At 30.5% G+C, this 16530-nt stretch overlaps 1 protein-coding gene across 1 annotated transcript; it reads right to left on the bottom strand.

The window, feature by feature from the left end:
• Window positions 1–65: 65 nt before the first annotated feature.
• Window positions 66–16427, bottom strand: LOC128390926 (uncharacterized). The gene is made up of 4 exons (XM_053350726.1): window positions 16079–16427; window positions 12025–12387; window positions 1344–1666; window positions 66–712 (listed from the first exon to the last, which is right to left on the bottom strand). Exons 1-4 carry the CDS (start codon window positions 16176–16178, stop codon window positions 392–394), a joined length of 1107 nt encoding a protein of 368 aa, XP_053206701.1. The 5' UTR covers window positions 16179–16427; the 3' UTR covers window positions 66–391.
• Window positions 16428–16530: the final 103 nt, after the last annotated feature.

The raw sequence follows: 16530 nt of genomic DNA, 5'->3' as shown, positions 1-16530 counted from the left end.
AAGCACATTTAATACTATTATTATTATTTGTTTTAATTGTTTCCATCTTTTCAAATTTAATTTGTTTTCTTTTCTCCGATTAATTATTATCGAGAAACTGTCAATAGTTAATCATTGATCATTAATCAAGAATCAAACATGATGATTAAGTTGTAATTCTGGTTACCAGTTGAAAAACAGTTATGCATTTAATACTTAATCCAATCAACAATTTATCATGATGATCATGTTACCATAGAGATTCAATGATTAATATCATGATGATGATCATCATCATCAATATTTGATAATATTAAAGTCACAATCTCATGAACCATATGAATCAAATTGGATTGAATGACATTAATGAAATTGGATCAATCGGTGAATTGATCAACATTTAATTGTCATCTTATATTGACGATGAAGATGCTATTAAGTTAATTGTAATTACCATCAAGACAGATAATTTAAATTGATTCTGATTTCTAATTGAATTTGAATATCTCCATCCAAGCCAAGTTCTTATCAACCTTTTCCTTGGATTCTTATCCTCATGATCAGCTGATTTTAATCCGATACATGATAATTTAATTGTTGAATTATCACTCAGATGACAGTGATTTATAGTTAATTGTAAACCGATTGTTGTTTGTTGATAACCATTTGTATCATTGTTGTTGATTGTTTTGCTTTTATCAATATCGTAATTGATTATCTTGTATGGGCAAGACTGTGAAAGAAAACAAAACATTTATGATTAACTTAAATTGTTAACAATTTAAAAACTGCCAATGAAAAGATATCCGTTTATAATTAACTTTATCATGATGATAATTTTTTGATAATCATTCTTGGTGGAAATGTTTTCAATTACTTATATTTTTGGGTGAGGTTTCGGTAAAATGATTAAACAGGAAACGGAACTGATGATAATAGTTGCTAATTGTTACTAAATAGAAGTACTTTTTTGCTGTTGTTGTTGTTGTTTCTTTATAATCATTGAATTCATGTTTAAACTGAATTGAATTTAAAGAGTTTCAAAAGTTTCAAAAATTTTTTTTTCTTCATTTTCATATGATGATGATGAAAATCGTTGATGTTGGTATCATCATTAAGGAACCGGAACTCAAGCAAACAGTTAATGAGTCGAGGAAAAGGAAAAGGAAAAGATGTAGATAAATTGAGAACAGAAAATAGAAAATGTTAAAAAAAGAAAAGAAAATGAAAGATGAAGATAAAAAGAGCCAAAGGTTAGTTTATCATTTCTCTTTCCGTTCCATCTCTCTCTCTCTCTATCTCTATCTCTTTGTCTGTCTTTCACACTCTCCATCACTCGAAGAAAGTAAATAAATGATCCTTACCCTTTGATCCCAAGTAACCGGAAGTTTCCAGTGTAAATCAATTTTATCCTTTGTTGGTGTGAAGGATGTTGATCCCAGTGTCGAGATGGTGGAGTGGGAGGTAAACAATGATGGCGGAATCGTTAATGAACAATTGAGTTGAACCTCATCACCAAGTTGATATTCAGTTCTGGTAACAGTTATTATCGGTTTTAAGTAATCACTTGTGGTCACATCAGTTAATTCAATTGTCTCCTCGTCAATATCATCTCCATCTTCATCATTGTGGTCAGTTTTATCTAGTCCATGGTCATCATCATCATTATCAGAGGGTAAAATGTTATCTATGAAATTGGAAAGTATTACATAAAATATCAACATTTGATTACTTCCAATGGTTCAATTGAATATTTTGATTACAATCAAATTTAAAGGATTAATAACAAGATGACCATTGGATTGGTCTTTGGGTTAAATGGTCAAGATTAAATATTAATCATATATTATCTTGTTTCTGGTTAAATGGTTTGGATTCATAATGTTACCATGTTTTTTTGTTACCTTATGAGTTTGTGATGGATAAAAAAAATTGATTATCTTCATCATCTTCAAGTAAATTGTTATTACTTTGATGATGATAAATCAGATGACAATCATGTAAAACTCAATCACCATTAACAATGTCATGATAGTCATGGATTGAACTTAGAATCACCGTAAGAATTAAACTTTGGCTCATTTTTTTTTGCTTCTTGACCCTGATTCTGATGGTGGTCAGTTCACTGGACTTCATATTGGTCAGTTTTCATTACCTACTCTCACTGAGAGAGAAAGAGATAACCTTGCTATTCTCACCACAGTTGAATGATCTTGATAATTGGAAAAATGTTTATCATCACCAATGGAAGATGATCAAGATTAACTATTGATTAGCAATCATATTCGTCTTCAATTAAATCAACTTATTGTTAACAACTAAACCTATTTATTGACCAGACGAGTTGACCATTCATTGAATCTCAAAATTTATGATCACAATTAACAATTAACATTAATCATCATTAAACATCATAAAAGTTTTGTAAATTTTTATTTCTCTCTCTCTCTTCTTACTCTTACTCTTATCTTCATACCAACGTTGCTCTGTGATATTATTTAGCTTTGACTAAACAGGCAGGCTTGAAAAAATTCTAGTTTTCTGAAAAAGTTCTTCAAATGACCTTCAAGTGCGTTCTTTCCTGAATAGCCTCCATGACCTTGACCTTGAAATATGGTAGTTTTTGAATAATCGTCTCTCTCTCTCTCTTCTTACTCTTACTCTTATCTTCATACCAACGTTGCTCTGTGATATTATTTAGCTTTGACTAAACAGGCAGGCTTGAAAAAATTCTAGTTTTCTGAAAAAGTTCTTCAAATGACCTTCAAGTGCGTTCTTTCCTGAATAGCCTCCATGACCTTGACCTTGAAATATGGTAGTTTTTGAATAATCGTCTCTCTCTCTCTCTCTCTTCTTACTCTTACTCTTACTATTCTCTCTGTTCTTACTCTTGAGAATTATTCTAATTCTAATTTTTCTTAGCCTTTCTTTGCAAGTGTCTAATATATTTTTCTCCTAATTTCTTAACCACGTACTGTTTTTCACCCTAAATGTTTTTGTAATTATTATCTTTTTGCCTTATAGATGTCTTATAACGCTGAACAGCCAACTTTGATGATGTTGTTTTACAAACGTACGATACAGAATTCAATTCACTAGCCTAACCGCTTACAGCAACTCAATGACAATATTAATGATGTGACAGCCTTATAAATTTATAAATCGTTTTATTATGAGAGATGTCACGAGAGAACTATATTCGAATATATGCTCAGGTATAGAGATAATATCGAAATTTGGGAACAATATTTAGATTTGCAAAGAGATCGTCAATAGTATTCATCCGATTATTATTGTTACTTGTATAAAACAATATTCTATTATTTTTTCATTTATTATCAATAATTTCGTCTATTATTATCATAAGCGGAAGTTAACAATTCAAAGTCAACGGTTACTATGAATGTTTTGCTCGAGTCGAGCACGGCATCACACTAGTCACACTACGCTCTTTTCTGAATAACCTTTATGACCTTGAAATATGGTAGTTTTGTGTAATCGTTTCTCTCTCTCTCTTGTTTTCCAAGATCAATTGAATCACTTATTGATTTATTACATTAATTCATTCACCATTGAATCTAGTTCAAATTTCCGAGTTAATTATTTACTTAAATTGTAATCACGACTTTATAACAAATTACGTAAACATTGATAGTCAAAATTATGATGATTATTATGATTAATTTAATAACTATTAGAACCTTAAATAAGACAAAATAAGGTGGTGAATTGAACACCGTAAAGGTGCCAACTCCAGTGATTCCCTAACAAAATGGTGGAAAGGAAAAAGGAAGAGAGAGAAGGGGAAAAATTAAAGGGGAAGTTGAGGTGGTTTAGCCAGGTACTAAACCAGTTTTAGTACCTGGCTAAAGTTGTTATTACATCATCCGGGCGCCATCCTCGTAAAGTCCCTTTTACGAGCAGAATTATTCAATCGACTCGGTAGATTTCCATATCGAAGGTTGCAGTTAGATTGTTCAAAGTCCAATAGATAATGAAACCAAATTTTAAATGAAAATTCCCAACACCAGACCAATTACCCAGTTTAATAGTTATTGATTAAATTTATTCTTAAGATAATAATATTCAGCTTCCACGGCATAATCCTTAAATTCGTCCATTGAATTAACCTTTACCAAAGCGATATACTTTAAAATACCAGGGAGGAATCCATTTTTAATATATCTTATTTTATCATCGAGATCCATATTTGGATCAAGTTTAGCACACAGGCCAACCATTTCAAAGAAATAAGATATAACATCTTACTTCGTTGTTTTATTTTCGATTTGAGAGTAATTCATCTTTTATAGAAAGGTTGTTTAAAAGCTGCGAGTAATTTAACTTTCAAATCGTCAAAAGTAGCTGGTCGTTGATCAACAGGTTTACTTCTTATACTACCAAAATACCAATCTTTAGCAGGACCAATTAAATAAACAGGTAATCGTCTTAATTTATCAATATTTTTCAAGCCAGCAGCTTCAGTTATTTGTTCAAAATCGTCAAGCCAATCATAGGGATCAGCATTATTTCCATCAAAGTTTTTAATATTGTTTAACAAAGTATCATCGAAATATCGGCCCGTCATACTTAAGAATTTTTGTTCAATGTAATCTGACTATTAAATCCAACACAAACGAACCAGCAATCTTGAAATAAACGGCTAACTCAATCAACCAAAAAGACAAAAGTTTCACAGATCCTGGAACAACGGACAATCGAATCAGCTACTTGAACGACAAATTATTAAAATAGCAAATTATAACAAAATGATAATCAATAACTAGATTATCTAAAGAATCAAATACAAAATTTTTCTATTATGACAAATTTTCACAACAAATTGACTATTAAATCCAAAAATAAAACGAACCAACAAATCTTGAAACGAACGGTTAACTCAATTAACCAAAGACCAAAAGTTTCACAGATTCTTGGGACAACGGACAATCGAATCAATGAGTAGAAAACAAAATAAACAAAAGCACTCCAAATTAGGCAATCAAATTTTTAACTAAATTTACCAAATGACGAAGATGATAATTAATAACTAAATTATCAAGCGAATTTAACCAAATGACGAAAGTGATAAACAATAACTAGTTTATCAAACGAATTTAAACGAAATTGACCAAATGACGAAGATGATAATTAATAACTAAATTATCAAGCGAATTTAACCAAATGACGAAAGTGATAAACAATAACTAGTTTATCAAACGAATTTAAACGAAATTGACCAAATGACGAAGGTGATAAACAATAACTAGTTTATCAAACGAATTTAACCAAATGTTGAATCGAAATTAACCAAATGACGAAGATGGTAATTAAAACTAAATTATCGCGAATTTTAACCAAATAACGAAAGTGATAAACAATAACTAGTTTATCAAACGAATTTAAACGAAATTGACCAAATGACGAAGGTGATAAACAATAACTAGTTTATCAAACGAATTTAAACGAAGTTGACCAAATGACGAAGGTGATAAACAATAACTAGTTTATCAAACGAATTTAAACGAAGTTGACCAAATGACGAAAGTGATAATTAATAACTAAATTTTCAATCGAAATAAACCAAATGTTGAGCCAAACGAAGCACAATAGTAACCAATAACTAAGTTACTCAATCATTTCGACAAATTAGTCACCACGAAGACAAACGAAGCACAATTGTAACTAATAACTAAGTTACAATAACTTGTTTCGACAAATTAACCACCAATAAGACAAACGAAGATCAACTGTAACCAATAACTAGGTTACTCAATCGTTGTGACGATTTACTTATCAAGAAGACAAATAGCACAATAGTAACTAATAACTAAGTTACAATAACTTGTTTCGACAAATTAACCACCAATAAGACAAACGAAGATCAACTGTAACCAATAACTAGGTTACTCAGTCGAACGATTTACTTATCAAGAAGACAAATGAAGCACAATAATAACTAATAACTAAGTTACAATAACTTGTTTCGCCAAAGAAAAAAAAAAGAATTATTGAACTGATACGTATGTATCAAGAATCGGAACATTCACCAAAGTCCTAAACAGAAAATAGGATAAAGATTTAATTACCTCACACTACAGCAAACTAAACTATCTGAACGAATACAATTTTATCAGGGTTTGTGTTTAAAAAAAACTTGTTAAGCTGGTTCTCAGTCATTATAATCGATCTCAAAATGATCGAAGCAAAATCGATTTTAAAGGACAAAGAAACGATTATTAACAGTAATTTATCCCTTTGTTTGTGAGGTCAGACTATCGTCCGAACAACAGCAAGAGAAATAAAAAATATCAACAACCATGTAGGATGATCATCGTTCACTAATCTGAGAAACAAACATATAAACTAAACTATTGAAATATTATAACTATTAAACAAATGGAGAAATAAACTATAGAAACCAAAAAACAATAACAGAAACTAAAGGTACAAATACATAAATTTTGCGAAAGTTTTTTTTCAAACATGTTAATTATCATGAAAACACGAGATAAATAAAACAAGTGGAAGATCACGTCCAAGGGTCACCATTGTTTTCCAAGATCAATTGAATCACTTATTGATTTATTACATTAATTCATTCACCATTGAATCTAGTTCAAATTTCCGAGTTAATTATTTACTTAAATTGTAATCACGACTTTATAACAAATTACGTAAACATTGATAGTCAAAATTATGATGATTATTATGATTAATTTAATAACTATTAGAACCTTTAATAAGACAAATATGGTGAATTGAACCGTAAAGGTGCCAACTCCAGTGATTCCTAAATGGTGGAAAGAAAAGGAAGAGAGAGGAAAAATTAAAGGAAGTTAGACCAGGTACTAAACCAGTTTTAGTACCAAGCAAAGTTGTTATTACACTCTCTCTCTCTCTCTCTCTCTTTCTCTGACCATTGGTCAAACTTTTAATCCAAAATAAACTTAATCATGTTCATTGTTATTTACAGTTAGTTGACACAATCGGATTAACTTTTTTTCTGATTTTCACTTATGTATTATTAATAATTGAAACACAGTAGTAAGTAAACTCGCAACAACAATTAACTTTCTTGGCCTGAGTGTGTTTCAAGATGATTGTGGAGTTAAATTGTTACTATCATAAAATCAATTTCCAGATAAATTACAATTAATAGCTCTAATCAAAGTGGAACAATTAACAATAAACTCTGATAAACGCGAGGAAAATAATTGTTACCATTAATTCAAGTTTATTTGTATTGGTTTTTCATAGGAGTAGTTTCAGAATCGTAATCGTAATCATTTCATGTTATATTATCATCATGTATCCTGATCATGTCAATCAGTTGATTGTTACTCGAACCACCAACTCAATTAGTTTTAGGATAATAATTTACAACCTTTGATTGTTGTTGTTATGATGATGATAATTGTTACCGTTATGTTGGGTTAATTTCAAGTTGATTCTGCCAAAGAATAGAAAACCAAATGAATAGAATGGAACTCATGTCATTTCGAATGTTTTTTTTCTTCTCTTTTTCTCTTCTATTCAATTTCTCTCTCAATAATTTCCACCTTCTCTTCCTCATCCTCATCATCTACCACCCACTTCTATCTTCCATCATCTCCCTTGGTATTCAAATCTCATGTTCCAATTGAACATCAACTTAATTTCCAATTCTGATTCCAATTCATTCAAAGTGATTCCTTTTCATTGTTTTTCACTTCATCTTATCATCCAATTAATTCATCTAATCATCTAATGAATTTGTGATTCTAATTTTGACCATAACCAAATTTAAGTGTGAAAATTTACCTCCACTTGATCAGTTAATTATTTAAATGATTCCAAACATTTAAAGTACATCATATTTACACCTAATTCATTAATGAGTCTGAAAAAAGAAAAAGAAGAAAAAAAATAATCGATTTGTTTTGTCTCATCTTCATCATCAAGAAGATGGAGATAAGGTCTCTCAGGTAATCCATCATTAAGCTTATTTCCTTAATTACAATTAACTTTAATCATGATGATAAAACATAAATCAGACTATTTATATCGAAGAGAAAACTTTTTTTCTTCTTCTCATCTTCATCCTCATCCCTATGGTGATGATATATTTATGAACATGATGATAATCATCATCAACTCTCTGTCTCTCTCTCTTTCTCCAAACACTAATTAATGAAACAATTTAACACTAAATCAATTGCTCTGAAATAATCACCATTTCAATTAACTGAACATTTGAAAAAAAAACTTTTCTCAACTCTATTGATCAACAGTTAAACTATCGTCCGAATAACAATTAAGTTAATCATTTAAATTGTGACGATGATTAAAGATTTAAGAATCTAAAAGTTAAATTTAACTCAATCATGACAATTAATCTTAACTAATACAATTAGGATTATAAATATAACAATCACAATGACTAATCAACTATCAATCAGAATTAAAATCATATTCATTTAATAGATTGAAAAGATTATTCAATCTAAACAATTTGATGATTCATCTAAATACAATCTATGTAAATTAGTTAGACAATTGATCATGAACGTGCTTTGAATAATTAATAATACGTGGTGACGATTTTAATGGAAACATTTGAAAGAGAATGAAAAAAAAAAGTTCTAACCCAAAGTTGTAATCAATAGATGGCGTTGAGAAGGTTTTTCCATCAACAACAATTAGAAAATTCAATTGAAATAATCTAATTGTTTGTCAAAATGATTAACCAAGTTTATCTAATGCTTAAGATGATTGAGGTAATTAGGATAATCTACAAATATTACTAATGTGATTAGTGAGAGTTAATGAAAGGAACCAATGAGTTGTTGAGTTCTAGAACTTTAATTTTTATCGAGTTTAATGATTACAATTAGATTAGAGGTTAGAACTTTTTTTTTCATCTTTTCTTTTGAAAGTTTTATTAAATTAGAAGATTTCACCTTCTTGTATCTACCTGAGTTAATAATACACATCGAGATGGGTGGAGGTTCCAATGTTACCCTAAGGGCTCATGAAGCGTAACGGTAAACAAGAGCTGAGAGAGAGAGAGAGTGAAACTAATGGTGCATTTCAAGACAAAGACCAGGTTAAGAAGTGGGTGATGATTAGAAGGTGGGAGAAGAGGAATTTTTTTCGAATTTTAAAAATGAGAGAGTAAAAGTGAAAGTAAACAAGGGAAGGAGGTAAGTGGAGGGTGGAAATGATGATAATCTTCACCTAGTTTCAACAAATTTGATGCTCAATTGCAGCTATCATCATCCTCCATCATCATTATCATCAAAGGAACCATTTTCTATTGACTCGTTCCCTTTTCCAGTGTAAGATAAACAACAAGGAGACTTTGCTGATGATAATGATGATAGTGATGATGGAGGAGGTTTAGATTGTTGAAATATTGAAACCTGTCATTAGATGTATGGAATTATTTATCTGCCCTCGGTGGGAGTATGAAAGGCGGTGGAGGTGGAAAATCTCTCTCTCTCTCTCTCTCTCTCTCTTAATGATTGTCGTTTGGCTCAATTTGATTTAACAAAGAAAAAGATGAAAATCTTTAAAATTAGACAAACCATTGGAACGTCAAAGGAAAAATAAACCAGGTATGATGATGATGATATTCTTGATGGTGATGATAAGATTCATCTTTGTTTTTGGTGCTAAGGTGATCAGGTCAACAGTGGGAATAATTTTTCCTCTGAGGAAACTTTTTTTCTCCTCAAGAACCAGAACTTTTAAATTTTTTTCTCATTCTCTTTGATCTGGTTTATTTATATTCTGGATTTTTTTATTCCGTGTGAGTGTTCAGTGTATCTGTTGGTCTGTGGGTGAAAGAAGAGGGTGGTGATGGTGGTGAATGAATATAATCTCCTTGTTTGGAGCATTTATCTTCCATCTCTATCTTGATAAAAAAAAAAGATCTTCAAGTTTGTCTGATCTTTGCGAGTCACTTTCATTGCTTTTAATGAGAATGGATGAAGATGATGATTAAGATGAAGATAAAAGTGATGGCGGTGGGAGAGAGAGAGAAGAGCATTCTTGTGTAAAGCTGAATAATATCATTGAGAGAGAGAGAGAGAGATAATATACTTTTGCTTTTACGTTGTTCCATGGGTTCACATTGGTGGAAGACAATGAAATCTTTTCATGGTGGAAAATTTTCCCTCGAACTCTTAAAAAACAAAGTTCTAAGAGGAAGGGGAAGACAAAAGTTCTGAAAAATTGATGCTTCTAAAAAGTTCTGATGATAAAAGTTTATCTTTTTCTCTTCGTTCATCATCCACTTAACGTTTAAATCATTGAATAGTTTGAGATCTTAAATGTCACCTCGAAACGAAAACCTAAAAGAAAAACGTAACTGTACATTTGATGAATGAAAACAAATCGAAAGAAGAAAAAAAAAGATAAACTTTTGAAAGATTATCTTCTCTTATCATCATCTTATCATCTTACATCATCATTTCGTAATCAATTGGATTGAAGAAACATCAAAAGCTACTTTGTCTCGAACTGGATTAAATTAATGATCAACTTGATTTAAAACCAGATAAATAACAGAAATCAAGACTTATCATTAATACTCTTGTTAATTAAAGTTATGATTTAACTTAATTGTTACCAATTTAATCATCATCATACTCGTGTGTGGGTGGGTAGGTCAATCTTAATGACCTTTCCTGGTTCCGTTTTGAAAATTGATTCACATAAATTGTTAACCAAACCTAAAAAAAATACTACAAAAACTAATCACCAACAATTAACTTTTACCTACAGGCCTGATTTATGATCACCATGATAGTTAAACAATTACAATCAGGTCAATAATATTAATACAAACAATTTATTGTTATTAATCAATATTATTATTAAATAATTAGACAAACTGTTTAGATTTGAACTTGACTTTATTTAATTGGGATTGAGAATTTAAAAAGTTAATCAAACTAATACAATAATTACGGATTAAACTGATTGGATTTTTATTATTACCAACATATGGATAAGCTAAATGATCACAATCAAGGGTTGATTGTTAAATTAAATAGTTTTCAATCAATGATTTCCAATGATTGAGGAAAAAAAAGAAATCATTTACTAAGGATGAGGAAGATTCTGAGGTTCAGGTAAAGGTAATTAATTGATGACAACAATACAAATAACAGGAACTGTGGAAGTGTAGGGAAGATGTAGGAGTAAGTCAATCATCATCAGCATCCTCATCATCTTCATCATCTGTTAGTTAATTGCAATTAGTTAAGGATAACCGAAAATACCTTAGCTTTTATTGGAAAAAAAATTGTTAAATTGATCTCATTCAATTATCATCTTCATCTTCATCTTCCTCTTTCTTTATCATCCATTCAATGGTTTTTTTTCATGGTCTCCTGATGATGATGATGATGATGGTCAGTTATTTAATGAACTAAAAACTGACCTCATCTTCATGATATCAATTGATTGACTGATAAAAGTGTAACAATAAAAAAAAACTAAATTTACTCAATCAAATTATCATCTTAATATTATGATTACTTTTTATTGTGAGCAATTTGATTGTTGATTAACTTCCAGCAATTTAATTGTTAATTGTATACATATAAATACAATTGATTCAATTTGGGAATCTTTTTTCCCCTTCCTTAATCAATTGGATAAATCTTGGTAATTGTAGGACAATTTAAAAGTTAATTGAAGGAGAAAACTAAATTTAATTTGATTTGTTTAAGGTTAATTTCTGGATTGGTGCCACATTTAGTTAATTGTTGTGATTAAATTTCATAGATAGTTGACCAGGATTAACCAAGACAGTTAATTGTTGATTGTTATCAAATGTTTTCGTTTCAAGGATTAACTATTATTGCAACAATTAAATGTACCATGTAAATGTAAACATTGATAAAGTGAATTAAATTAACCAGAAAAGAAAAACAAAATTTGAAACAATTTACTTTTAAATAATCTGCATCTTAGTTAATTAGCCATTTAAATGTAACAATTAGGGTAATTGTTTGAGGTTTCATTTTAATTGTTTCAACTATTTAAACTTACCGATAATCTTTAAGTAACCAGAATCTGAATCAGTTTGAAATGTTGTTTCAGCAATAATTTCACACTTGTAGTGTCCAGATGATTGATGGTCAAGATTGACCAATTCAATGAATTTAACATCGGTCAAATTGTCCATGTCCACTGCTATACCAGGTAGTTCATAGACACGGAGGACATTGATTAGATCTGATGGTCGATATGAGATGAATTCAGTTTCATTGTGATACCATTTCAATGAGTAGATTGTATCATTTTCTGAGTCATATGAACAGTTCATTGAAACATCCGATCCAGTAAATGCCATGTAAGGTACAGAGACGCTGACCAATCGTAGACATTGACCACTATGATGATAATATAAATCTGAGGAAGAGGAAGAGAGAGACGTCAAGATTGGTAATGGTGGTGATTGGAGTAGTTATGTCATCTGTTGACCATCGGAAGTGACCAGAAGTGTCTCTGGCTTCAAGATGATCTTTGTAAATGGCGATGTAATCATAATGGGACATGGGAAAAAACGATCTCACGGTTTAAATGTATAGATCATTTCGGGCTTTCGATATTAGTGATTTTCTGTTATAGGGTTTGGGAAGATGATGATTATCATCATCTTGGTATCTTAGTTGAATCTTTGAGTGCATTTTTGTTTCAGTTTCATCATTTTATCCTCATCACTTTCAGAAGCAGTTGTAAACAGTAAAGGGCGGGATAAAATGTAATATCTGTTTGTTTGTCTGTTTATCTGAGAGAGAGAGAGAGAGAGAGAGAGAGAGAGAGAGAGAGATCTTCATCATTATCATCATCATCATCTTTTGGTCAACAATAGCATCAAACATTTACGCTTGGGATGATGATGGTTGAAGGAGGAGGAGGAAGGATGAGGGATGAAGATGCAAAAATGCAAGAATAAGAAATTGAAGTGAAAGGTTTTCATTTGGCATTTTTGTTTCTTTACAGTGATAAAGATGAAAACAGGATGATGTTCAATGGGTAATATGATATTGGATCTTCTGGTTAAAGTGATGGAGGCAAAGATGATAGAGGATGAAGAGTTGATGAGTAAAGCGAAAAGAGAAGACAAAGAGAGGGAGAGAGAAGATGATAACCGAAAAGATTCGAAATTTTAACATTAGGAATTCTCATCTTCCGAGAAAGAAGATGAGAGCAGTTAATATTTTCGTTCTTTCCATTCTCTCTTTTGATCTTCCACCATAATCGTCAGCATCTTTATCTTTGGCCTTTTCTCATTCTCATCTTTGCCTCATCATCTACACCATCATCATCATTCACTATGGTATTTGCTGATTGTTTTTGAATGAAGATGACGATGAGAAGGAGCAAAATGATGTAAGAATTAATGAAGAGAGAGAGAGAGAGAGAGAGAGAGAGAGATGATGATGATAAAGATGATGATGGGTTAGTAACTTTTAACTCAGATTTCGATGATGATGAAGATGAAAGTTTTTTCTGTGGGTTTCAAATGAAAGGAAAAACAGTCAAATTCATCATTTGGTTGATTCTGATCACTTTTCTAATCAAGTTTGACTAAGACTAATTACTTGGTCAGTGTTGGTGATGAAGATGATGAGGATGATATTAAATGTAATACTAAAAAAGGTAAAGAAGATAAATGAAGAAAAAAACGTTCGCTACCGTCTCTTAATCTTCATCAAAAGATGAAGATTGAACTTGTTTGAGGTAAACATGATTCCAATTAAGTGTTAACATGGAAGAGAAAAGAAAATATTTTTTTCATCTTCATCCTCATCTTGAAATCTTTTAACATCTTCCAAAGACATTTGATGATGATGATGATGGGGTGGATGACTGGACAAAGATGATTAATCGATGATAATTTATCTTCTTTACATGGTCAAGGTTGCAAACGATTCAATTGCTCACATAATTATTAGTATAATTTTTTATTCTCATCTTCATCTCCATCCTCATCCTCATCCTCATCACTTTATCACTCTCAGTGTTACCAATAACCCACATTGAGATTTCACTTTGATTATCACCTTTTTGAGAAGTTAATTTGATTTCGGTGTAAATTAATTGATTACAATTTACCTCTGTAGGTGTAAAACTGACAATCAACTAATTGCTTTTAAAACAAACACAAATAATATCACAAAGTTTTAATTGTAAATGATTAAGTTAATACAAGGAAAACAAATCAAAAGTTTGGTTTTTTTTCAGAATAAAAAAGTTACAATGTTACATGTATTATCCTAATCGTAATTGTATTAATAATAAGTGATTTAAATTTCCTAGCACGTAATTGAAAATAGTATTTAAATTAAATTGGAATAGAAAAGTTTATTAACAATCAATTTACCGTTTAAATAAATATCAAATTGGATTAAACAACAATCGGTAAACAAAAACGCCTAAGGGATTAAGATTAAACCAAAAAAAGGATCAACAATTTTTTCTCGGTTCAATTTGAATTCATTTCATGATTATGATTCCAATGTCCCAAGAGAAATGAATTGAATGGTTACTTTTTATCATCTACATGGTGTTCATGGTTCCAATGGTAGATTCAGCATTAGATTAATCATCGCTCAGCTAATCTGAAATTGTTATTACTATTATTTCAAAGGAAATCATTGAATCATGTTGATGATCATGATGATGATGATGATGATTGTTATGAATCAATTTGAATCAATTGGTTGATTGTTTTCATTTTTCCTTTGGGTTAAAAGGCAAAATGGGAGGATGAGGAAATGGATAAAATCTCATGGATGATAAATATGATGAATCCAAATAAATATAAATCTATTTACCCTGAATTATGAAATTATCGTTTACAGAATTGAATTTGTTTTTCCAGTCGCCATCTTGATGATCAATTGTTGGTAATATGAAACGGAAACCACTCAAGATAAGTTTTTATTAGGAAAGACAATTAGTCCTTTATTGTTATCGTAAACATGAAGGACAATCATCTCTTCATTTTATCATTGGTTTTATCTTTTCAACGTTGCCAAGTTTCATCTTCTTTCTTATCATCATCTTTAGCATCTTCATCTTCATCTTCATCGTCTCATCATCATTTACATTTTTACCAATCACCCTATATAACTGTAACTCGGCATCTCTCACACCACCACCACCCACTGAAAGTAGTATAAGTGTCCTCGTAATTGAGTCTGTTATCATGGGGAAAAGTGAACAGACTTGCAACTTGAGTCTATTGAGCTTAAAACCGTCAGGTCAGTGTGAGGTCAGAACTAAATAACCACCGATAAAAAAGAGAAACGAGAGATGGTGAAGATGATGAACGAGATAAGGATGAGTTATTTTCTTAAGAAGAAGAAGAAAAAAGGATGAGAAAAAAATGATTTTCGAATGTGAATCATTCTCATCAATGAATGACTTTCTTTTCAAACTAATTTTCTCTCTCTTTATTATCTTCCTCATCTTTTACTATTTCTGTTTGTACTCAAATTTCAAAGATAACTTTTACTCTCTCTCTCATTGTAAGATGAAGATAAAAAAACATCATCTTCAACAAATCTCCATGTGTTATCCTCATGTCCAGTTAAAAATATTGTTCATTTCCTCAGCTCAACCTCCCACAATAACAGTAACAACAATAAGCTGAAAAAAAGCTTAAGATGATGAGCATCAACCAGAGGAGATGATGACAATTTAAATACGATGAAAGCTAATGTCTTTTTTAAATTGCAAACCAAAAACCAGGACAAACTAAATTAACTTGCAACAATTAACATCTTGAAACAGTTTCACCAACAAAAAGCAAACTGTCATTGTCAAAGTTACAGTTAGCAAAAAGTTTCCTCTAAAACCCAAAACTCCAATCAAATAACAAATCTAATGGATTAAATTGTTTACAATAGTTTGCAACCAATTGCAGTTTGTAAACAATTAACTTTGAAATTTGTTTTCTTCTCATCAAATTACAATTAAAATCAAACTAAACTTTAAAAAACAAAACAAAATGAATTGAAAATCAAATGAAAACTAAAAAAGATTAAGATTCTGTTGATAAATTAAGAGGAACAATTTAAATTGGATTTACCTTTAAGTAGGAAACTGATACTTAACCAGGTAAGTTGATGACACATCATCTTAATCATTGCCATGAAAATGGATGAAGGAGCAAGATGATATTTCATCATGGTATCAGGTGATGGTGAAGATGAAGATGAAGATGATGAAAAGGATGATCAGGTGTAAAAAGATACAAGTTATATGTAAATTACATCACATTGAAAGGTATCAAAATGAACGGTTTTAAATTAACATGGATGATAGAGAAACAAACAAAAAAGGTGTTCGATTGAATTACCATTGAATTTAATCAATCAACATGAAGAACAAGGTTAATTGTAAATTAGATGAACAATTAACTGATTGGAGTCTGAAAAATCAGGTTCAACATTGAAATGAGAACCAGAATATCTCCTGGTAAAAGTTTTACTCTTCTCATGATCATGATTATTATCTGTTGATTATCATGTTGATGAAAGT

This window comes from Panonychus citri, unplaced genomic scaffold (genome assembly GCF_014898815.1).
Source record: "Panonychus citri isolate SS breed McGregor unplaced genomic scaffold, ASM1489881v1 Contig00011, whole genome shotgun sequence".
In the NCBI taxonomy this organism is placed as follows: domain Eukaryota; kingdom Metazoa; phylum Arthropoda; class Arachnida; order Trombidiformes; family Tetranychidae; genus Panonychus; species Panonychus citri.
Note: the sequence above shows the minus strand (reverse complement) of the source record. Positions and strands in the feature narration are given on the sequence as shown.